A 25,998-nucleotide genomic window follows, 5' to 3' on the forward strand; every position below is an offset into this window, starting at 1 on the left:
AATGAGCGGGTGATCCAGGTGTCCTGTTCACATCAGAGCCAATCGGAGCCGGAGCCAATAAAAACCCATGTCTAGTGCAGGGTCATTTGACCCGGGGCTGAAACCCGGGTGTTACCTTTCCCACTTATGATGAATGCCGGGTGTTAGCGGGTGTTGGCGCGGCGGGAAAAGGGGTATAAATGTCACCGCTCTTAGGTGCTTGCCTGACCATCTTTCTAACTATCCATCTAACCATCGAACTAAATGGCCTCTTTTTGGAGATGGAAGAATGATGTGCAGTGTTTCCCACACATAGTCTTTACTTGGGCAGGCCACCCAGGTATATTAACGCCCGCCAAAGTATATGTATGGCACCCATTTTAGCATTTTTTATTTTTATTTATTTTATCCGTCTGTGAGAACTACGCCAACCGCGATCAATTAATCTCCCCTCACTCTACCCCTCCAGTACCTGTTCGCTCTGCTATCGTGAACAGGGTCGGCTGACAACCGCACATGCTCTGCAGAGAAACAGAGAGAGAGAGAGAGAGAGAGAGAGAGAGAGAGAGAGCGAGAAAGAGAGAGAGAGAGAGAGAGAGACGTTCTCTGGTATTACATTAGAAGGTGCGGACACGGTGGATATCTTACAAGCCATCGTTTGTAAAGGCCGCTGCCTGCGCTCTCTGGTTCAGGAGGATGAGAAGGCGCGCCACGTTTGTACCGGGTTGAGAGACAGAAGGAAGCGATGCTGCGTTCCACCGTAACTCGGAAAACTGTCATTCGTTTCGGTAGCCCCCCGGCTACCACCACAAGTATATTTCATGTGGGAAACACTGATGTGAATACAAAAGCAAGCAAATTAGATGTAGATGCGTAATTTCCACCCTTTAACTACAGTCAGAATAAAGTTCTAAATAAAGTTCAAATGCTGTCAACTCAAATACTCTGAGCATCTTCATTTTCCACATTAACATATTAAAAGGAATTCTGGGGGATTTAGGAATACCCATGACAAAAGAATGTGCAACTCTTAAAGGAAGTGTGGCTTTACAATGTGTGTATACGCTTCTACCAGTTCCTCAACTCTCATTCTTTGAATCGTGCACCCGCAGACGTATCGCAGATGACTGCGACAAAACATAGCCGAAATGCGTTCTCCTATGGCATTTGCCAGCCCTCACAGCTACCCTACATTTTCAACTGGGTTTTGAAGCCCTGCAGCAAAGCTCAAGAACTCTCACTAACACTCCGCTCATAACATAAAATTCTGTTTCGAAGAACAAAGATTAAGGACCTCAAGCAGAGCGCTGCATGAGTGACTGCTGCTGATTAGCCTACAAGCTGGATTAACAGTCAAATGGGTTGGGCTGCTGACACGCAGGCATGAGGCTGGATCTGTCTGGATCTGTGGAGCTTTACACTACATTGCAATAAAATTGCATTTACAGTTTTGATACTCTGTAAAAGGAACTCTGAATTCTTAACAACAGCTTGGTCCCTATCGATGCTAGGTCATCCATCACTCTGTAATAGGGGTGTCACGATTCTCAACTCCACGATTTGATTTGACTTTCGATTTTAAAAGGTCACGATTTGATTACATTTTCGATTTAAACATTTATATAATTTTTCAGCACCGACGGCTATGCCATTGTTAAGCCCCTTTCATACATAGTTCACGGTAAATTACTGGGATAACCTTTCCGGCACCGCGAGTGAGTTTCGTTATTCACCCATGCAGCTACATTCCAGAACATACTGTATCTATCCTATTCCTTTTCACACATGCCATGATAATGCCGGAATAAAATAAATGTGGCAAGGGGCAGTCCATCAGAAGTCACCTGGTGCAGTCCTGGTCCGAACCCTGCATATATATATATATATATATATATATGTAGATACCGTATACACACACACACAGTATATGCACGCTGTATATATATACTTTACATATATATATCTATATATACACACAGTATCTAAAGCATCTACTGTAGTTTAGACACTTAAGGCCCTTTCCCACTTCCACTGAAACTTGTAAATCTATTGGCAATGTTCTGTATTGGCGTAATGTGGGAACAGGAGCCGGTTTCGATGTTCCGTAAAAGTTGTTCCATAAATTTTTCCCATTTTCGACCACTTATCATTTCCAGGAAAATGCCGGTACGGCTGTGAATGGAAGTGGGTATGAATGGAAGCAGTAGTACCGGCAAAGCACAAATATTGAGTTTTTATAAATATTTAATCGTACAAATATTTGTAAAGCTATTTGTTTTCAGGAAGAAAACATGTGGAAACATTCGGAAAAATGGTGAGTCCAATCTGAACCGTGGCGCTCGGCTGCAAAACGAGAAACTGAAAAAAATCCAGTCTCTACCGAGACAGGTCTTTATATTCTTAAATGTTATTCTATTTCTTCTTAAAAATGCGACTTAGAACCTAGTCGTGTCTTTTAGAGCTGGGGGTGGAATGTGGGGACATCGGGTGCAAGCAATTTGCATGGTTTTCCACTGGCCCCACCGGCTGCGTGGTGAAGCATCCCAGCCACATCGATGTTGTCATAGAGAGAGGAGGAATGTTGAAAACAACAGCGATTTAAATGTTTTTAACACACTTTGATAATACTGCAACACATGGCAGGATCGAGCAGAGAGACACAATGAAGGAGACGCAGACGGAACGTCCGTGGATAGCCGCAGCCACTCTGATTGCTTGCCGCGAGGCTACAACTACACCGGGGTTGAGGTGTCCAGTCGAAAATAGGCGGCCGGGTCCCTTTTTATTACGGACTTCTCTTCAGACACTCTCCCTCTCTTTCCAATCGCACCCAGCGCTCTCCTCTCCTTCCACAATATCCTGGACACCCCCCCCCAATGATATAAACCCATGCTCATTATAACAACAACCCCCCCCCCCCACAGTCATACACACACAGACACAGAATGTTTGTTCTTTGTATTTAAAACGGGTCTGGATCAAGAAGCAAATCTGACAGCAGCTCCAGGTCTCTATTTAAATGTTTTTTCATTTGAGTCTGTTGTACAGACTCAAATAAAAAAACATTTGAATTGATTGCCCTCTTCACAAACATATTTCTATGTAGCTTTATGTTGTGTTTCTATGGAAAATGCTCGCATAGCCGCGCAATTGAAAAACAATATATACCCCTCACGCAAAAATAGAGAAATGCCGCACTGCTGATATGGCCAGTGGAGCCGCAGCAGTGAATTAACATGGATTTAATAGGAAGCGTGCACTCACGGCACGCTACGCTCATACTCTGCGCCAACCATTCTGGGACTTCTACCCTAACCCGTTACGTAATGTACCTGTAACAGTCAACTATGTGGGAACAGACTCCATACAGAAGTTTTCGGTGAAGGAGGCCATTGTGGGAATGACTACCTACTGCTTTTTGCCAGATATTTTAATCCGACAATGTTACGTATTCCATGTCGGAAAGGGGCTGTATTTTCCTTTGTACAATTTCTGTTTATATACTCTCTAAAGCTGTAATTGTTTTCCTGGCAGATCCTTTTGGCAACAGCCGCTGCTGGCTAATATATTTAACTTTCTCCATATAAATCAGGCCCTTTCATAATAGAGACTGTTGACTCAATAATAACATTATGCAGAGTGCTTCATTCTAAAGACAAGAAAACACTTCCCTGCTATTGCCAGTCCAAAACGTTCTTTTGCAAGTCACAAATGGCAACAGCTGAGTGAAGGAGGGGGTGGGTATGGTGCTTGTTGGTGGAGTTTCAGGGTACAAAAAAATAGTTGAATAGTGCACCTCAGGGGAGATCCCTTTCTATCTCTTTCAACTGACTGCCAAGCCAACCATCAAACAGCCAAGCTCAAAGGATGGAGTGTCATCATCCTCCAATCTTTGAAACTCTTATTCAAAATTCTGCGGACCAGAACATTACATTAATCAGTTTAGAATTAGCTAAGCCATAGTGCTGACATCTGTTTAAAATGAGAGTTGTGTTGCAGCAGGTATGCTGTGTTTCATCTTGCCTCTGTGACTATTTTTAATGCTGTCGCTTGAAGCAAAAAGGCATCTCTTCCTCTTTATCACTGTGCAAACAGTCTCTGGCCGGCCAGCCTACAGCCAAACACCGCCCCAATTTACATAGGTGTCGCCAGGGGGAAAAAAACAAAAAACAATGGTTGTGTTTAATTTAAAGGGTTCACAGGAACAATATTTCACAAATATGGGAATAAACCTTATTTGGGGCATGTGGGTGAGAGACTATGTGTGGTGTGATGAATCAATCAATCATGAATCAATCATCGATCAATCAATGAAGTTGTGTGAAGAATTTGGCAAGTATTCGACTTTCCAAATTGTTTTATATGCTTCAAGGGTATGTAAGATAACATAATAAAGCTTATTTACCAAATGGGTTGGGAGGAAAAATTACTTGACTGTATTGAATAAACTGGTGTCTTCCAAGGTGTTTTCCATACAACTGAGTCTGACATACACATGGCTTTGGCTGAAACACTGTGGAGCACTTGTGTCCTAGATATCACGTGGCAATTACTGGCAGGCTTTTGATAACATCAGCTGAAGCAGAATGAGAGAGAGAAAAAGGACAGGCTTGCTGCTGGCACTCAGCTCTAAAGTGTTCTCCCCTCCCTTTTAACCTACATGTTCTTTCAGCACACTGAAAATAAGGCATTCCCTCCACCAGCAGTAGTGCAAAAAGCACAACATTTCTAAAATGAACAAAAACTAGCAGGCACAGTCCCCATAGAAAACAGATCATAGCTTGCAGATGAGCATGTCTGCTGATCCCATCCATTGTTTTTGTTTTAATTCCAGGCGATGTGTTTTCCCCCCTCAGCTTTTACCAGGGGTGAAGTTGTATTGTGCATAACAGCCAATGCCCATGTTTGTCCCGCCCCCATCCAACCCCGACTGTTAGGCTCTTTTCTCTGTCATCACTTGAAGCATTATTTCTCTGCAATGATGTGCCATGTGGACAACCGTGTGGTAAATCTGTTACTGAGAGACAAAACTGAAATACACTTTCTCAGTACAATAGTTTGCTTCAGTAAAGGTGATAAATGTAACTTATGGAAACTCATCATGAAGCAGCATGTAGGAATCATGCAAATTGCATGTCCACAACAACTAACAGTAAACCAAATGAAAATATTACCTCAACTCAATAAATGTACCTTTGTAGATGTGTCTGAAGGAACTTCTGAAACAAATTTCTTACTGCTATCAAAGTTGACCTTATTCACAAGCCTGTGTGGTTGACTAGCCATGTGGAATGAAGTGACGCATTATTACATTGGTACCACCACAAGACACCACCATAGCAGCAGTGTATTTATTTATTTATCATGGCATCAAATTATAAAGGAACAAAAACCTATTTGGTAACAAGTATAGATTATAGCCAAAACTACTTTCAGGTATGTTCATTTCACAACTTAAGCAGCTGAGTGTTTCAGAGGGAAATACTGTCAACTGAGCTAACCTTGAGGTCAACAAATGGCTATAAGGGAAGCCAACATTTCATCAGTCAATTAACTGGATACCCTTGGGTAAACAAGCACACCTGCATGCCTTTGCAAAACAGATAAATAACAGCATACCATAGAACACTGCATAGAACCACTGATCTGTGAAGGAGCAGATAGCCCTGAGTGAAATCTGCGCTACTACAATACACTGCGCTGTGTGAGACCTAATCCTGTTCACCTCTGCTTATTGGCATATCCTGGCTTTGCCATCTCTCATCTCTCATGGGGGTTGGAGAGTCCCCAGCCTGCAAATGCAGCAGATCCCATCTCACTAATGCTGTTGCACAACCCTCAATCACTTTAATACACGTTCAGTGCTGCCAGTCTGCAGAAGCACACTTCTCATGGGCCATTATGTAATGTCAAATTCACTTAGGTAGCTCTTTGTAGGGACTGCCACAACTGTCTGCATCAAAGTATGTCTTTAATATTGTTTGTCCCCTCAAAATAGGTCAACAATTCAAACAGATTACATGGACCTTGTGCATTTAGATTTTTTCTGCAAAGCAAAATTCAAGTGTAACAAAATTAGTTTTCAACTAGGTTTTATCTCACAACTTTCAAAATGGAAACATGCATCAACTTTCTCCATAGACACATGACTCCTGACATTGAAACAAATCAGCAACATGGAAACTTCTACTCAGACTCTCATGGCAATGAATGAAGTGCAATGAAGGAAGACTTCAGTGATAAACAACAAATATTGAGTCAAAGCAGGAATGTGGTGCTGGTCATCAAAAACATGCAGGAAGATTATTTACCTTGACAAAGACAACAGCTGTTGAAATGGTTTTATCTCAATACATTACTAATGCTTCAGAACTACATGTGTTTGTCAATTTTTATCTTCTTCCAAACAAAAAATATTTTGTTTTTACTTTTTGAATCAAAAGCTTAATTTCCAGATTCACAGATTACTTTAAAACTGATATGTCATGCGTAAACTGTCAGAGCAGGCAGTAAGAGGCTGTTATTATTAGTCATTCAGCCTTGCCAGAGATACAGGTAAGAGTAAATTATTATTAAAGACACCCTTAATCTGAGTTTCACCTTTTGCAGCTCAGAATAAAAAATAATGCCCCTTTAATTTTATTTTTTAAGGTGTAATTTTCAATTAGAAGCATCATTTTATATTTTGCATCATCAAAATCATCCTTAAAGAAATATAGCCATTCAATATTATGATACTTACAGTTGAAGTATGTGGCATGGGGTTGAATCCACAATGATTGCAGACACTGTTCTTGCATTCAGTACAGGTGTTGTAGTTAGGAGGATCCTTGGAGCCCATGTTGAGTCCAACCTTACAGAGTGGACATGTTGACTGGACTGGTTTAGGAGCAGCTTGGGAGCTGTCTGCCTTTTGAGGCTCTGATGGAGCTTTGTGCACTTTAGCTTGTGCAGGCGGAGGAGCCATGGCCTCTGGCTTCTTCTGCTGCACTGCTTTCTGGGCAAGTGGTTTGCTCTCCTTTGTAGTAGCCATTTTTGGAGAACTAGGCGGTGTGATTTTGGCCTCATCCTGAACAGCTGAGGTTATCATTGTGGATGCAGAGCTGAAGATGGAGGATCCAAACCCAAACATCTTCCCAGTCATTGACTCTGCAGGCTTTGTAGGAGTGGGCTGAGCCTTAGGACCCCCAAAGCCAAAGAACCCTCCTGAATCCTGCTTAATGGACTGAGCTACAGTTGGAGCAGATTTGGGAGCTTTGGGAGAAGGGGCTCCTGACTTTGGAAGCTGCTGTGGTGACTTCACAGCCTCATGCTGGGGATCCTGCTTTGCTTTTGGCTTTATAGTTTTAGAATGTCCCTCTTGTGCAGTTTTTTGTTGTCTAGACTTCTGCAGAGGTTGCCCCTGTTCTTTTCCCACAACATCACCAGAGATGGACTTTTTCACTTCCGGAGAACCTTGTACTGGTTTGTCTTCCTTCCGGGTCACAGTTGGCAATGAGGTGCCAGTTGTAGGTATCTCATGATTAGCTGGTACCACTTTAATAACATCATGTTTAAATGCTGTAGCCTCTACAGTCTTCACATCTTGGAGTTGGGCTAATTTGGGTGCGTCTTTCTGTTGATGGCCAGCAGGGGTGAAATCCTTGCTTGGGGATGGCTGTGATTTTGTCATAGGAGGTCCTGTGGGCTCCGAAACTTGTAATGCCCTCTGTGTTTGGCAGTTGAGGCAAAGCCATTCCTTTACCTGAAACACATGTAAATAATAGAGAGAGAGAGAGAGAAGAATCTTTATTTGTCACATGGCATACACACAACACATGCATTCATGCAGTGACGGCGACTAACACACACACACATGCTTCAAATGGTGGCCAGTGAAATTAATAGTTTACACAAAGAGTAAAATTGCTACTTAAAGAGATAGAGTAGTGTAAAGCTAAAATAAATATAGTTGTATTTTTTAAATTATCAAGGCTTTATCCTGTATGGTATGTGAACAGACATTCAGAGTAAAATTATTGTCTGTAAGTAATGTGATCAGAAAGAAAATACATTTAAATATACTTTTGGAATATTCATTATGCATTAATTATCATTTCATAAATGTATAATACATATTCAAATTACAATATTGGTTTGCTTATTATACCACCTAATCTAAGCTTAAAATGAATGTAAAATTTAACAACTATAATGAAGATTGAATTATTTTTGGTCAATGGTCAAGTGGCCAATGTCAATCTCCTAAAAGACAGCCAATAAGTAAAAAAATTAATAAATGAAACCACCAGGTGGAGAGATTGACATACTTCTGTTACATCTGGCACAGGGTTGAATCCACACTGGTTGCAGACCGTGTTCTTGCATTCAGTACAGGTGTTGTAGTTGGGTGGATCCTTGGAACCCATGTTGAGTCCCACCTTACAGAGTGGACACGCTGAATGGCCTGCTTGTGGAACAGCTTGGGAGGTGGCTGCCTTTGGAGGCCCTGATGAAACTTTTTCCACTTTAACCAGTATTGGTGGAGGAGCTTTGGCTTGTTGCGTCTGCTCTAGCTTCCTCTGCTGCTCTGGTTCCAGGACAAGTGGTTTAGTCACCTTTGGAGCAGTCATCTTTGGAGAAACTGGTGGTGTAGTTTTGGGCTGAAGTTGGACTGCAGAGGCTATCAAGGTGGTGGGTGCAGTTGGTTTAGAATCCTTTACCAGAGGTAATTTGGGAGATGCTGGTGGTGTTGTTTTTGGAGAGACATGTGCTGTTGAGGACATCTTACGAGGAGTTGGTGGTGTGCTCTTGGGCTCATCCTGTACAGCAGAGGTTATCAAAGTGGATGCAGAGCTAAAGATAGAGGATCCAAAGCCAAACATCTTCCCAGTCACTGACTCTGCAGGCTTTGGAAGACTGGGCTGAGCTTTAGGACCACCAAAGCCAAATAATCCCCCTGAATCTTGTTTGGCAGGTTGTGCTGAATGAAGTGCAGCCTTAGAAGGAGATGTCACAGATTTTAAAGGCTGTTTTGATTGTTGAGTGACAGTAGATGGAGCAGTGTTTTCAGGCGGCTGAGGAGGTAATGATGAAACCTGCTTCTTTGGTGAAGCAACTGGAACTTTTTCTTCATCTTTAGTGATGGCCGGTGCTATTGGCTCCTTCTTTGCCGGGGGTGGTTTAGGAATCTGTTCCTGAGTAATATCTGCCACAGGGGTCTCTTGCCTTTCTGGGTTAACAGGTTTGTTCGCAACTTTGACTGGAGAAGGCTGTGATTTAATCATCGGAAGGCCTGGGGGTTCAGATGCTCCAAGGGCTCTCTGCATCTGGCAATTGAGACATAGCCATTCCTTTGCCTAGAAAAAGATAAGAAATGAATATTACTCATATTTAATGAACCTTGTTCAAAAACCCTCTGTTAATCTGTTAATGCAACTCTAGTCAGAATTCATATAGGTGATTGATGTTGTAAACAATTTAAGAAAAGTAACCCAGTATGTTAAATAAGTAAAATACATTTGATTTATAATATGAAGAAAATAGGATGTACAAATTCAATTCAAAAATGTTTTCCCTAAATTTTGCAAACACAAAGAAAGGAAAAAACAATTGACCAATAAATAAATATAATTATATTGCTAACATACAATATGCAGTTGGTGTGATTTTCCATATAAGCTTCACATGTGTTTTGTTCAACATGAGTTTTAGTTTTTATTACCTCAACCACATTTGGCATTGGGCTAAATCCACATTTGGTGCAGACAGTGTTCTTGCATTCAGAACAGGTGTTGTAGTTAGGGGGATCGTTGGAGCCTATGCTGAGTCCCACCTTACAGAGTGGACATGTGGGCTGGCCTACTTTGGGAGTAGCTTGGGATATTGCCACATTTGGAGGCCCTGATGGAACTTTGTCCACCTTGACCTGTACTGACGGAGCAGTCTCGGTCTGCCGTGGCTGTTCGGGTTTCTTCTCTTGCACTGGTTTCTGTTCATCAAGCTGTTTGGTCTCTTTTGGAGGAGACATCTTTGGCAAGATTGGCGGTGTGGATTTTGGAGAAGTATGCGCTGTTGTTGACATCTTGCGAGAAACCTGTGCTGGTGCAGACATCTTACGAGAACTTGGTGGTGTGGTACGGGACTCATCCTGAACAGCTGAAGTTATTAAAGTAGATGCAGAGCTGAAGATTGAGGAACCAAAACCAAACATCTTCCCGGTTACTGACTCTGTTGTGTTTGATGCAGCTCGCTGAGATTTAGGACTGCCAAAGCCAAAGAAGCCTCCTGACTCCTGTTGTGTAGCAGGGGTGCCGTTACTCTGCTTATGCAGACTTTGATTTGTCTGGTCTGGTGTTTTCTGAGGACCCAGCGATGATTGCTCCCCTAGTGCCTGACTTTTTGCCTGCACCTCTGGAATAATGGGTTTGTCAGGAGAGGTATCATCCTTTTGCAATGCAAGAGGGGTAGATCTGTCCAAGTTTTGTTTGGGCTGTGTTTGAGGAGGGCTTGTGTCCAACATTTGGACGCTCTTTTGCACTTGAGGCTGTTTTGTAGGATGAGTGTCACTGATTGTAGGTGTTGTTCCCAATTGGGCCACTGATGTCTGAGCGATTTCAACATTCTTTCCTTTATTGGACTCCTCTGATTTTGATGTGTCTTTAATATCTGGGGAGCCTGGGAGAGTAATCCCTTCTTTCTTTTTAATGGGATATGTAGTGCCTGTGGCAGGAGCTGAATCTGGAATGGGTGCTTTCCCTTTGATGGCTGAAACAGCAGCTGGCATCTTAGTAGTATTGAGCTCTGTTGAAGTTGAAACCTCACTGATGGGTGCAGTGTTGTTTGCTTCTTTCACCAGGGGTGGAGTAGGAATTGGGTTCTCCTTAGGCTGCGGTACAGAAGGTGCTGAAGTTTTCTTGTCCTGGGTTGGGGTAGAAGTTGGAATGCTTTTTATTTGTCCTGATGCAATGGCCATAGGTAATTTTTTTGATGGTAGAGGAGCTTTTGTAGGGTCTACCTGAGATGAAGGAGGGGTTTCCTGCTTCTTTTGTGATGAAATTGGTGTTTGACTGTTTTGTTTTGCGTTGTCTGTCAAGTCCTCTGTTTTTGGTGGAGAAACCTCTTTCTTTTGTTTGTCAGTAATCTCATTTCCGGAAGCAGCAGGTGAAATTTTGTTTGGGGATGCCTGTGGTTTCATTAACATAGATTCTTTGGGTTCAGAAGTAGCTAGAGTTCTTTCCATCTGGCACGTAAGACATAGCCATTCCCTCACCTATAGAGAAATAAGTAAAAAGAAATGTAGTAAATTTGAGTAGATATTGAAATGTGACAATGACTTTTGTTTTTCTAAAGCAAAGTCCAAACCCAAATTTTCATTATTTAATACATATTATGTTCATAGATAGACAATACAATCACACTCTTCTTTATAGTTATGTTAATAATTGTACTGAACCGGGTCACACACAATACCAAACATACGTTGGTGTTGCAAACGCCTGTTTGCTAGCTTGTAAGATGTTCAATATTGTATGTGACCTGGTTCAATAAAATGATCTGTATGCAGTAAAATATTAACTCGGTGTGGTTTAGTGTGATAGTGGCAACAAATAAAGAGAAAATATCTGAAGCTTTGCATGAGGATTTTATATCCTATCCTTATAGCAAATTTTGCTATAATACAGTTACTTATCACTTACCTCTTTCACATTTGGCATGGGGTTGAATCCACATTGGTTGCAGACAGTGTTCTTGCATTCAGTACAGGTGTTGTAGTTAGGAGGATCCTTGGAGCCCATGTTGAGTCCCACCTTACAGAGTGGACAGGTGGACTGGCCTGGTTTGGCAGCAGCCTTTGGAGGCCCTGATGGAGCTTTGTCCACTTTAGCCTGTGCTGATGGAGCCTTGGCCTGTTGGGGCTGCTCTGGCCTCTTCTGCTGCTCTGCTTTCTGGGGACCAGTTGGTTTGATCTCCTTTGTGGCAGCTATTTTTGGAGAAACTGGTGGTGTGATTTTGGCCTCATCCTGAACAGCTGAGGTTATTAAAGTGGATGCAGAGCTGAAGATAGAAGATCCAAAGCCAAACATCTTCCCAGTCACTGACATTGCAGGCTTTGCAACATCCGGCTGAGTTTTGGCCCCACCAAAGCCAAAGAAGCCTCCTGACTCCTGCTGTGTACCAGGGGCTGTGCTGCTCTGTTTATGCCCAGTTTGATTTGTCTGGCCTGGCAGTTTGGCCTGGCTCTCATGTGGTGCTGTTTGACCAGCAGCTGAACTTGTCTCTTTCCGGCTCTCAGACATTTTAGCACCATCAACCTTGGTTGAAGCTGGTGTTGCTTCTGCTGTTGACTGTTTTCTTTGAGGCGATCCAAGAGCACATGTTTCTTTGTTTCCAGGTTTAGCTGGGGCAGGGATTACTTTCTTTTGGGATTCTGGGGGTATAGATATTTTATTGGGTGACGCTTGATGCTTCATCAACTGAGGTCCTGGAGGTTCCGATGCACCTAGAGCCCTCTGCATCTGGCAGTTGAGACAAAGCCACTCCTTCACCTAGAAAAAAAACATTGTGTTGTACAAAATTTTACTTGTCTTAAAATTATTGTGAACAGATATTACATTTTATCTATCTAAATGCAGTAAACTAAAGTTAAGATCCTTGTAAAATAAGGTGAAAAGGGATGACAGGTCATATGTAAAGGAAGTGAAAGCATAAACATTCCATCAATATTAAGAGCTGTTTACAAAGGTTTTGGAAATGTTCACTTGGGTTAGTTTAAATAACCTATTGAATAAGATTTGCATCTGAATTCACATATAAGCATATATAAAAAACATGTCTATGTAGGGTTACCTCTGTCTTATTGGGCATGGGATTGAATCCACACTGGTTGCAGACAGTGTTCTTGCACTGAGTACAGGTATCATAGTTAGGTGGATTCTTGGAGCCCATGTTGAGTCCCACCTTACAGAGTGGGCAGGTGGACTGGTCTACTTTGGGAGAAGCTTGGGAGGTGGCTGTCTTTGGAGACCCAGATGAAGCGCTGTCCACTTTAGCCTGCACTGACTCAGCCTGCTGAGGCTGCTTCGGCCTCTTCTCCAGCTCTGTTTTCTGGGCAGGTGGTTTGGTTTCCTTTGTTGCAGCCATTTTTGGAGAAACTGGTGGTGTTATTTTGGCCTCCTCCTGAACAGATGAGGTTATCAAAGTGGATGCGGAGCTGAAGACAGAGGATCCAAAGCCAAACATCTTCCCAGCCACTGACTCTGCAGGCTTTGCAGTATCAGGAGTTTTAGGAACACCAAAGCCAAAGAGGCCTCCTGACTCCCGTTGTGCAGCAGGGGTGGCATTACTCTGCTTGCGTGGACTTTGTTGAGTCCGGTCTGGTGTTTTCTGAAGCCCTGGAGCCCTCCTAGACTCCTGTGGTGTTTTCTGACCAGGAACCGGACTTGGCTGTCTCTGACTCTCTGGACCTTCAGCTTGCTCAACCTTGGCTGGCTGTACTGCAGGCGTAAAATCTTTCTTTGCAGGGGACTTAGTTAATGAAGCTTCTATTTCTTTTTGTTTCTGTGTTTCTTTCTTTTCAGGTGGTTCAGGACCGTCTTTATCTTTGACACCAGCAGCAGAAACTACTTTATTGGGTGAGGCCTGTAGTTTTGCCATCGGTGTTCCAGGAGGCTCTGATGCGCCGAGCGCTCTGTGCATCTGGCAGTTCAGACATAACCACTCCTTCATCTAAAACGGCAATGACAAGTCATATATTAAAAAAAGATGCATTCAGCTCCTAACTGCATTCAAAAGAACTTTCAAATTGTTATATTAGAACATAAGTGCTCAAAACCTTTCTTTCTAATTCCAGACAATTCTATTCTAATTCAATTTCTAATTCCAAATTAAAAAATAACATATTGCACACTTAATCAAGATTTTTCAATGTATATACAATTGTAAATTCATATAATAAGTATTATACATGCAAATAAAGTATTAAAGTATTTGTTGCTTTACCTCAACTACATTCGGCATTGGGTTAAATCCACATTGGTGACACACAGTGTTCTTGCATTCAGTACAGGTGTTGTAGTTAGGTGGGTCCTTGGACCCCATGTTAAGTCCCACCTTACAGAGTGGACAGGTGGACTGGTCTGTTTTGGGAGTAGCTTTGGGGTCTATCACTTTATGAGGCTCGGATGGAGCTTTGTCCTGCAGTGATGGGGAAGCCTTGGCTTGTTGGGGCTGCACTGGTTCCTGCTCTTGCTCTCCTATCTGCACAGAGGGCGGCTTAGCCTCCTTTGCAGGAGACATCTTGGGAGAACCGAGTGGTGTTGTTTTTGGAGAAATCTTGATTGCCGTTGACATTTTACGTGAAACCTGCGCTGGTGCAGACATTTTGCGAGAACCTGGTGGTGTTGTACGAGAATCCTCTTGAACTGCAGATGTTATCAAAGTGGATGCAGAGCTGAAGATAGAGGAACCAAACCCAAACATCTTCCCTGTAACAGACTCAGTTGTTTTTGAAGCTTCTGGCTGGGCTTTAGGACCAGCAATACCAAACAAGCCTCCCAACTCCTTTTGTGGCGTGGGGGCAGTAACATCCTGTTTTCCCACACTTTGATTTTTCTGGTCGACTTGTTTTTGAGGACCTGATGTCTTTTGGACCTCTTGTGTTGTTTTCTGACCCGGAACTAGACTTGCCTCCTTATGACTCTCTGTTTTCTGAGTAGCAGTGGTAGTTGCTGTTTTTTTTGCAGATGTAGGCTGTTTATTTTGAGGCAAAGCTGGAGGGGAAGCCTTCTTTTGGGGTGTGACAGGTGTCTCTTTCATTAATGATTCAACAGGTGTCGGTATTTCCTTTACTGTGCCTTCAATTTGACGAGCAACTTCTGCCTTTTGATTTGTAGTAGCTTGAAGGATTTTGTTCGGTGAACTATGGGGTTTCCCTGACAGTGCAGAGGGTTCAGATGCGCTTAAAGCCCTCTGCATCTGACAATTGAGACATAGCCACTCCACCTGTAAGGTAATGTGTAAAGAGAAAAAGGAATACTTAATTAAACACTGTTTGAATATAATTCATTACTGTTATAAAGGGCTAAGAAATAAGCGGAGAGTGGAAAGTTAAAATCTCCGTGACAGTATTTGAATACATTTTACCTGTAACAGCACTTTATTTTGAATAACTAAAATTCAGTACTCACACTTTTACTTGTGTTCATTTCTGATAAAGTATTGTACATTGCCATTTCAATTTTTATATAACCATTACAGAGCAACAATCATTTGAACATCAAACCTTATGGACTTTAAATTAAACACAAGTCTAAGTTTGTGTTTTGCTAGCCGTAGTTTTGTCTACCATGCAATTTCCACTACCCTGTACACAAAAATGACTGGTGCACTAGCGTTCATTATGATGCCCCATTTATTGTCATTGTTTGGTGTGAAACCCACTAAAGGCAACAGCGTAATCATTAGGTGTCAATGTTGGCTTGTTAAATGCAATCATTTGTTTCAAAAGGCTTCATACAGTAAGCGTGAAACATAAAAGGTGTTTTACAACATTTATTTAACAAATTAATTTTTATTAATTCATTGTGTTCATCATGGTGATATTTACAAATAGGTTATAGCCTATATCAACTCTTGCAGTACTCTCAGTTTAGTAATGATTCACAGTACTTTTCCACCTCTGATAATAACAATATGTGTTTATTTTATTGGACACATTGCATATTTAGATTGAGTTTTATTCAATGTGTTTAATTTTTGTGCTAAGTTTGAGGCATACACACGGGTCATTTTAATGTAACATAAGCACATAAAGTATATATACTGTAGAGAGAGAGAGAGAGAGAGAGAGAGAGAGAGAGTGTGAGATGGAGATTCTTACCCCTGACACATTTGGCATGGGGTTGAATCCACACTGGTTACAGACCACGTTCTTGCATTCAGTACAGGTGTTGTAGTTAGGAGGATCCTTGGAGCCCATGTTGAGTCCCACCTTACAGAGTGGACAGGTGGACTGGCCTGGTTTGGCAGCAGCTTGCAAGGTGGCAGCCTTTGGCCCTGATGGAGCTTTGTCCACTTTAGCCTGTGCTGATGGAGCCTTGGCCTGTTGGGGCTGCTCTGGCCTCTTCTGCTGCTCTGCTTTCTGGGGACCGATTGGTTTGATCTCCTTTGTGGCAGCTATTTTTGGAGAAACTGGAGGTGTGATTTTGGCCTCATCCTGAACAGCTGAGGTCATCAAAGTGGATGCAGAGCTGAAGATAGAGGATCCAAAGCCAAACATCTTCCCAGTCACTGACTCTGCAGGCTTTGCAACATCAGGCTGAGTTCTAGCCCCACCGAAGCCAAAGAAGCCTCCTGACTCCTGCTGTGTAACTGGGACAGCATTGCTCGGCTTACGTCCACCTGTATCTGTGTGTTCTGGCGTTTTCTGGGGACCTGATGTCCTCCCGCTCTGGTCCGGTGTTTTTTGAGCAGGAGCAGGACTTGGCTGTTTCTCACTCTCTGACTCTTTAGCAGTTTCAGTCGTTCCTGGATGTGCTGCTACTGAAGACAGACGGCTTTCCACAGAGCCTTGTGCTAAGCTATCCTTTTTGGGGGACGCAGCAAGGGTTTCTCTGTTCTCCGTTCCTCTCTTCTGTGTTTCGCTTGGATTGACGGAGTCCGTCTTACGTTTATCAGTTAGTGTAGGGACTTTATTAGGTGAGGATTGTAATTTCATCATGGGAGTACCAGGCGGCTCAGTTGCTCCTAGTGCTCTCTGCATCTGGCAGTTGAGACATAACCACTCCTTCACCTAAATCAGTGAAATTGCTTAATTAGCATCATTATGCTGAGATGGGCATTCACCCAAAATGTTACTCAATTTCTGGAGAAATATCGGAGACATTGATTAAAGAAAATCAATGTTGGTAAAATAAATTCAAAATCTACTATTCTTTTAAATAAATATAAATGTGTTATTGTGTTTGCAGTTTTTCAACAAAAAAAGGACAAATTATCAAACTCGATCAATGGTTCTGAAAGAGAAATAAAATGTTAAGGGAAAAGTACATTTTAGAAGTAAATCTTATATCTTACCCCTTTAGCATTTGGCATAGGATTAAATCCACATTGGTTGCAGACCGCGTTCTTGCATTCAGTACAGGTGTTGTAGTTAGGAGGATCCTTGGAGCCCATGTTGAGTCCCACCTTACAGAGTGGACAGGTGGACTGGCCTGGTTTGGCAGCAGCTTGGGAGTTTGCCACCTTTGGAGGCTCTGATGGAGCTTTGTCCACTTTAGCCTGTGCTGATGGAGGAGCCTTGGCCTGATGGGGCTGCTCTGGCTGTTTCTCATGCTCTGGTTTCTCGGCAGCAGGCGGTTTGGTCCCCTTTGTGGCAGCCATTTTTGGAGAAACTGGTGGTGTGATTTTGGCCTCATCCTGAACAGCTGAGGTTATCAGAGTGGATGCGGAGCTGAAGATAGAGGATCCAAAGCCAAACATCTTCCCCGTCACTGACTCTGTGGGCTTTCCAGCGTCAGGCTGAGTTTTGGGACCACCAAAGCCAAAGAGGCCTCCTGACTCATGTTGTGCAGCGGGGGTGGCATTACTCTGCTTACGCAGACTTTGTTGAGTCTGGTCTGGTGTTTTCTCAAGACCCGATGCCCTCTGACTCTCCTGTGGGGTTTTCTGGCCAGGAACCGGACTTGGCTGTCTCTTATTCTCTGGAACTTTAGCTGGCTCAGCCTTGGCTGGCTGTGATGCTGGTGTTGACGGATTTCTCGGAGTAGAGCCTGTTTTTGAAGCCTCCCTTTGAGAAGAGACCTTATTAGAGGATGCCTGTGGTTTCATTGCCGGAGGTCCGGCAGGTTCCGTGCCTCCTGCAGCTCGTTTCACCTGGCAGTTTAGACAAAGCCACTCCTTTCCCTTTAAAAAATAACAATCCAAAACAAAATATCATGGTATTAATATATGTTATTAAATAGTTTAAAAACAAATGATTAACGGTTGATGTCGAGTCGTGGTGCTTTTTCCTCATGTAATACCAACTGTTGCTGTGAAGCAATATTGAATTAAGAACTGTATAATATGACCTATATTTGGTATATTATGGACTTCCAGCATCTATAAAGCATTGTCCAGGAAATTAATTGTACAGGTTTGTCCATGGTTGTATAAGTTAAATTGCAATTAGCCATATTAGGTATTAAACAATTAAAACTAAATGTGTGAGTCCGAGATAGGAACCTCCTTAACACAAAGGCTATGATTTGAATGAAGTATGTTGCAACATGTTTCAAGTTTTGTCTTATTTACTCATCACATTATACATGAATTGCCACTTATATTAATAATTTCTCTTTGTGAAAACTGTTATCAGAGCTGGCGGATAATTAAATTCTGGGGGAGAGCTTATTATGCTATGGATTAAAATCTTATGTAAATGTTGGTCTGCATGGAGTGCTCATTACTCAGATAAAATGTTTGGCAATTTAAGAGGTATTTGATATTCTATGTTTTGACAAGCTATAAAACTCTTTCTATGTATAAAAAAAGCCATTTGATAAATTTAACAATAAAAATAATATACATATTTCAATGACAAATCCATAGCTTAAATTTTAAAATACCTAAGCCCCACAACATTATTGCCAGTTGCAATAGAACACCCTATTTGCATTTTGGACAATAAGCCATTTTAACAATTTCAGCATACAACATATCTGCACCAAAAGCTCAAAAAGTATTGGGTTGCCTTTTGCAAACTAGCCTACTCACACTTTTCATTGAATTACAGAGTCGAGTGTCGAGGCCTTTGTGTGAAGCATAACCTAGAATATGTGTTCATTGAAAGCACCAGCCTGTGCAGTGTTCCCTCGAAGACAACCCCATTGTGGGAGGTGAGACATTCCTTCCTCGGGAGCCATATATAATAAATAGCTCATGCCCTGCTCTAAGTCAATGTGAGAACAACACAGATGTAATTCAGAGATGCAATACAAAAGTAATGCATCAAAGCAAACAAATACAATAACAGTTCCATTTGGTTTCCTGCTGTAAGGACATTGGAATAAATGCTCTTGATGACTGTCTATATTAATCAAGTTGTTCAACATGACACTGAAATGCACACTGATTAGACAAATACTATGGCCATCAAGGAGGAATGTTTAAGCTATAGAATGTACAGCTTAATGTACCACCATAAACATGCAGCAATGATTGGAAATGTGCTACTGGAAGAATTTCATGATCATAGAATCAAACCACCCATCCGATTTTCTTCGGATTATTTTAAAGAATAACTTTGTAGAAAACATGGTTGACCAGGTGCAAAAGCTATTTGGGGCACATCCTGTATCCATTTGCAATATTCAGGACTTTCCACTTTTACTCCGCTCTATATCTCCACTCTGTTTAAGTAAATATAGTTTCAGTGAAAGTGTTTTCGAATGCAGTAACTTGAAAAGGGAGTTGATTTTTAATTAATTTCAAAGCCGGCAACAATAACAGACAGATGATGAAAGAATGAAATCTGAAAATTAAAAAAAAACAAATGAAAAATAATACGGAGGTCCAGATATTGAACAAGATTTTTCACTTTTTCTACAGAGGTGCATTTAAAATCATAACTGGACTTGTCTTGATTGTGTCAAATGTCAACAGGCAGTGTGGCTATCCCTATTGTAGTAATGGAAATGGAAGTAGAAAGAGAAAAAATATTTAATGGTCTTATAATTTATCGATTATGTTAAGCAATAAAAAAAGATGTTATGCGGGAAACATAAACATTCTTATATCTTACCCCGGCAACATTTGGCATAGGATTAAATCCACATTGGCTGCAGACAGTGTTCTTGCATTCAGTACAGGTGTTGTAGTTTGGAGGATCCTTGGAGCCCGTGTTGAGTCCCACCTCACAGAGTGGACAGGTGGACTGGCCTGGTTTAGAGGGAGCTTTGTCCACTTTAGCCTGTACTGGTGGAGGAGCCTTGGCCGGCTGGGGCTGCTCTGGCTTCCTCTGTGACTCTGCTTTTTGGTTAGCCGATGGTTTGGTCTCCTTTGTGGTGGCCAATTTTGGAGAAACTGGTGGTGTGACTTTGGCCTCATCCTGAACCGCTGAGGTCATCAAAGTGGATGCAGAGCTGAAGATAGAGGATCCAAAGCCAAACATCTTCCCAGTCACTGACTCCTCAGGCTTTGGAACATCAGGCTGAGATTTAGGAGTACCAAATCCAAATAAGCCTCCTGACTCCTGCTGCATAGATGGTGCAGCATTACTCTGCTTCCTTCCAGTTTGATTTGTCTGGTCCGGTGGTTTCTGAGGACCTGATATCCTCTGACTCTCTTGTGGTGTTTTCTGACCAGGAGCTGTACTTGGATTTGCTGCTGGTTTAGATAGTTTGCTTTGGGGTGAACCTGGTGCCGAAGTTTCCTTTTTCGGGGATGCAGTAGGATTCGGTAACTGTTTTTGGGTTCCAGAGATTTTGTTGGGTGAGGGCTGGGGTTTTATCATAGAGGGTACAGAGGGTTCTGATGTTGCAAGAGCTCTCTGCATCTGACAGGTAAGACAAAGCCACTCCTTCCCCTGTAAAAAACAGAACAATACATATAAAAACACACACATATGCAATATATATATACACACACACATATAAGATTAGATTAGATTCAACCAATTTTCATTGCACAGAGTACAAGTACTGAGGCAACAAAATGCATTTCTACCCATCTTAGAAACTGACGTATCTAGGGGCAGTGGGCTGCCATATAGCTGCGCCCGGGGAGCAGTTAGGGGGTTAAGTGTCCTGCTCAAGGACACATCAGCACGCTACCAGATCTTGCCACTGCCCCCTATATTTATTTATTTATTTGTTTATTTACACACACACACACACACACACACACACACACACACACACGCGTGCAAATAGACAGATTGAGACACGGAGAGTTAATATATAGAGTATATATAGTACTGCCCCTGTCAATATGTTCAATACAACCTTAATCAACACAGGTCTTAGTATCAGTATTCATCAACAGTATTACTATCTAAAAAGACTAATACAATTGCAGTTCATGGCACTGTCCCATGTAAATTAAAAGTATTTACTTACTCCGGAATCTGGGGGGCTGAAGCCGCAGAAGCTGCACACTTCCGTCTTACACTTAGTGCAGGTGTTGTGGTTAGGTGGACCCTTGGTGTGTATGTTTAGTTCTGTTGTGTTACACACTGGGCAAATGGACTTCGATCCTGGTTTTATCTGAGACCCGACCTTTTTATCTTCCTGTGATGTGGACCCTGCCTGGGTATGGCCAGCTGGTCCGGACCCCCTGGGGCCTTGCTGCTGAGACCTGGGTTTACCAGAGGACTGCTGGTGGGGTGTAGTCCTGGGCGAGCCTCGCTGTGGTTGTCCATCTCTAGATGGCCCTGCTGATTTTTGTTCAGCCTTAGCTGGAGCCTGTTGTTGCACCTTAGGTGAACCCTGTGTCTGCTGTGGTTCTGATTTAGTAACCCCTTGCTGTTGCAGACCACCTTTAGCAGGTCCTGGTTGTTGTGGCCCCTTAGAAGAATCCTTTGCCCCACCCTTAGCTGCAACTTGATGTTGAGCTCCAACCTTAAGTGAACCTTGTGGTTGTGGACCACTCTTTGCTGGAACTTGTTGCTGTCCAACTTTAGGCTGTTCCTCAGACTTTGATCCAGATTTCTGAGCAACTTGTTGCCCACCAGACTTGGCTGGGGGTCTCGTCTGTCCATTCCCTTGCAGCTGGGTTCCTGCTTGTTTAGGGGGAGGTGGGCCCTGCTGTTTAGGGGGTCCCTGGCCTAATTTCTGAGGTCCCTGAGGCTGCTGTGGGCCTTTGCCAGGGCCTGTTCCTGGCTGTTGGGCTCCAGTCAGTTGACCTCCCTGCTGGGGAGCTACTTTCTGCTTCTGATTCCCATCTCCATCATCCCCAAACAGGCTGAACTTATTCACAGCAGAGGATACAGCACTCAGGGGATTAGCCCCGCTGAGGAAATTGGAGGAGAACATGGTGGGGTCTTCCCCGCCCTCTTCCTCTCCTTTGTCGTCCTCCTCGTCACTGGAGCTGGAATCTACAGGACTGTCTGAGTCTGAGCAGGAGGTTTCTGCTCTGCGTCCTGGCCCTCCTGCAGAGCCCTGCGGAGGGACTGGAGCTTGTGCCGAGGAGAGGGCATCAACAGTCCCACTGCTGCTGCTGCTGCTGCTGCTGCTGCTGCTGCTGCTGCTGCTGCTCCCCGGACTCTCCTCTGGCTCAGCATCTACATCAGACTTCCTACAGGCATAGCGTGCAAAGACAGAGAAACAGAGAAGGGAGCGCTTAGCTGGCTTGGGAGATAGATAACAAATGCAAAATAGTAGAGAGTAGAGATGCAGCGATCAACTGTTTTTTAGTTCCGTTCCGATTCTGATACCAGAGCTCTATTTTCTTATCATAATTGTTGCTGTTGTTGGTATTATGTCTAAGGTTACATGAGGCTGTAGAAAACCACACAGCACTTCTTGCTTAAAAGGGCAAAATATAATTGAAATGTATTCCACAGCAATTTATTTAAACTATATGTTAGTCGGCTTTAGATACTTCCCATTTTACCTTCACATACAAACAGGTGTAGGTTTTCAAAGTGAATATTTCTACTCAGAAGATCACGAGCTGTATCTGGACCTTTGGATTGTATGTGAACGTCACGGTCATATTGGAACGGTCATGCAAGAAAAAGAAAAGAAAAGAAAAAATTCTTTCAAAACTTTTCTATTCCATGTAGATCACAAACCCTTGGATGTAAAAATGACTCATTGAAATTGGTTGAGAAATGTAAAAGTTTAGTGCTTTTTATCCAAAAAAAATGCAGCTCCCCCATTTTTTTGTATATGTTTATAGGCCAGTCTTGCCAGTCTTGGCAAGTCCAATAAGTCCAATATGGTGGTGATGTTGACGTAGGATTATTTTGGTTTTAAACCAGACGCAACCGGCAAGCCGAAGGACGTATCTGTATCGTTTTTAATCCTTATTTGGTGATTCCTTCAGGATGGCGCTACAGGAATAGAACTATAACTCCCAGTAGCTCTATGATGGTTTGCCCAACTCCAACTGCCAGTACCTATTCGCACATTGCATTTTACAGGTTAATTACTTGCCTACTTGAATTCTCGAGGAGGCGGACCATTAAATTAGCAAAATAAAATGGCGGGTTCATGATCCAGCGCAAGCTATGGAATGGAATTTGGATCGGCACGTGGATCACGACGACGGTATACAATGAGTGAATGACGTCAATATCGGCACTCGATACCGATATTGGATTGGTCCCATCTCTAGTAGAGAGGGTTAGAATTTTACATTTACAGAATTGTCTCGCTCAGCATGACAGATAAATGTAACATGATTTTACTTTTTCTGATGGAACAATGCAAGACAAAAGCCAATCTAACACCACATGTATTCCTATCATGGCCTTTCCTGTTCATCTGCATATTCACACATAATCAAATCCAATCCTCTCCTACAATACTTGTAATCTGAATATGATATTGTAACATGGCAAGCCATTTTGGATATTGTACTGCCACTTTTCTGCGCATTACTTTGTTGTTTTTTGCATATAGTGCAGGTAATACAAAATGTGGAAAATGTTGCTGTATCAGGATAAAATTATAATACCATTATTAACAAAATTGACTTTGAACATTGTGTTCAGACATGAAAATGGATAAAATAAAATAGATTGTTCTATGTACTAACGGCTGCATGTTGGCCGCAGTCTAGATCATTATTTACACACACATTATCTTCTCTATTCAGAGAAAACCATTAATGATTCATTCTCAATTTGATTTACTACACTCTGACTGTTGCTTTCAGCACTACGGACAGTGTCACAGCCCCTCTATTGATTATGGCGTTATACTTCCTTTTCAGTTAGTAAAAATATACAACCCAATGCCCAAGACTGCATCCTTTCAGTTGGCTTGACTAATGAATAACCAATCCATTAACACCCACTTTAGACTGCCTTGACCAGATTTTATCCACTATTACTATACTATAGTATATGTATGTTACTATAATAATAATAACAGCCTTTATTTGTACAGCACATTTAATTCACAATATGCTATGTGCTAAAATAGTAGTAATAATAATACTAATAAATAAAAAAGCAAATAAGAACAAGAAGAACAGGGTTTCAGCCCTACCGGCCTGAATCCCTTATAATTATAAAATGAGTATCCTTAGAAGTGGCGAATCACTGGGCAAGTATAACTACTAGACCAGTGATTCTAAACCTTTTTTCATTTCAAGGACCCTTACTGTAATTTGATACGCATTAGGCCACGGATCGCATTTGATACGATTTTGTCTCTGGGACGCCAATCTGATGAGATTTGATTTGCTAGATATTATTTAGTCCAAACCTCCACACCTGTCCATACTATAGTTAGAAAGATAACATTGACGCTATGATCCAACCAGTCAGTAATGTACATTCTCTAATGGTGCTGACGTCTGGTAATTTTAATAACAAATTCAATTTAGGGTGGCGAGACGGTGGCTCGTTAGTGCTGTTGCCTCGCAGAAAGAAGGTCCTGGGTTCAAGTCCCAAGCCCTTTCTGTGTGGAGTCTGCATGTTCTCCCTGTGTTTGAATGGGTTTCCTCGCACCACCATCAAAATGCAAGTATGCTCCTGTCGGTGCCACTGGCGAAAGAACTGGAGTCGCCCGCCGCTCCTAGGTATAGGATGGGTCAAATGCAGAGAACTAATTTCGAGAGCGAGAAGATCATTTTGCCTGGACCGCTGAGGGTCCCCTGGCTCCACATAGAGAACCACTGTACAATTAAACTAGCCTATACAGCCAATGTCCCTGCATCAGTGAGAAGGAATCACTCCTTGGACGCCGGGAGGAGCCGCAGGGACACCCCGGTGAGGACCATCACAAAGAGCCAAAATGCTGGACAATTCTCACCGAAAGAGAGCATTAATGACAGCCAAGACGCCACATCACAGCATTCCCAAACGTTGGTATGGAACATTCTCAATGATAGCGTTCAGTGCATTAAACACTACTTTATACCACACGACTCTGCAGAGGCAGTGAAGTAGTGATGCAAGACTTGTCTACGATTCGTTTGTATTGAACAAACCCATAACATGACTTAGAAATGAATGACTTGGGATTAAATGAATGTGTAAAAAAAAAAAAAAAAAAAAAAAAAAGGCCATGGCCTTATTGATATTGTATGTGGCTGATTTACACTTTGCCGTCAAGCCAAATTCAAGAATTCCATTCACAGCTCAACAATAAGGACTCTGAAGTACTGAATTATATCGTACCCACCCCCCCCCAACCGAATGACGGACGAGGAGTCGGGAATCGAACGAATCTTTACAATGAGCGATTCGTCAACAACCGACTCTCGAAAAAGGAGTCGAACCTTTCATCACTACAGTGGCGCGGTGACAGCTTCGCGTGGGTTCGGGAACCACCACACCGCCACGCTAAATGTGTGTCCTTGAGGAACCGGCCAATATGATCCCGGGCCACTGCGAACCGCTCACGCTTCCCCTGATATCCAAACCGCCGCGGGCACCGAGCTATCCCTGCCTCCGCTGCTCTCCTCTCCTCTCCTCCCACCCTCCATCCATCCGAGCATCCTTCACCCTTCTACGGTCACAATGTCAAACGGTGCGGCGGAGTAATCCGGAGAGGGGGAGGAAAAACGACAAAACAAAACAAAAAAAAACAAAAACGACGGAGATTGTACCTTTCCGGGCGTCGTAGCGGTGGAAGGGTGGCCCCATCTCGGCTCAGGTCTCCCCGGGCGTCCGCTGTCTCTGCCTCCGTCTGACTGAGACTGACGGAGGGATGGAGGGCAAGGTAGCGGTGCGAGACGCGCGAGCGACTCGTTCGCGGCGAACGAATCTGTTAAACGACGCGGAAATACGGAGCCCACCCCGCCGTACGAGCGAACCCTCGACTCACAACTTGATAATAATTACTAAAATAAAGTCCGGGGGGGGGGGGCAAGGCATTTGACGTA

General features: G+C 42.8%; 1 protein-coding gene across 1 annotated transcript in view; it reads right to left on the bottom strand.

Annotated features, from left to right (window-relative positions):
- pclob (piccolo presynaptic cytomatrix protein b) overlaps positions 1-21,971 on the bottom strand; it is a gene marked incomplete at both ends in the record, with an annotated part of 57,801 nt that extends 35,830 nt beyond the window's left edge. Inside the window, 8 exons of the mRNA XM_080002839.1 lie at positions 7,553-7,720; positions 8,289-8,548; positions 8,750-8,941; positions 9,799-9,988; positions 11,658-11,941; positions 12,061-12,312; positions 12,461-12,506; positions 21,057-21,971. Coding sequence (XP_079858965.1) covers positions 7,553-7,720; positions 8,289-8,548; positions 8,750-8,941; positions 9,799-9,988; positions 11,658-11,941; positions 12,061-12,312; positions 12,461-12,506; positions 21,057-21,971 — 2,307 coding nt within the window. The remainder of the gene's footprint in view (positions 1-7,552; positions 7,721-8,288; positions 8,549-8,749; positions 8,942-9,798; positions 9,989-11,657; positions 11,942-12,060; positions 12,313-12,460; positions 12,507-21,056) is intronic.
- Between the last annotated feature and the right edge of the window lie 4,027 nt (positions 21,972-25,998).

This window comes from Zeus faber (assembly GCF_960531495.2).
Source record: "Zeus faber genome assembly, chromosome: 6".
Lineage (NCBI taxonomy): Eukaryota > Metazoa > Chordata > Actinopteri > Zeiformes > Zeidae > Zeus > Zeus faber.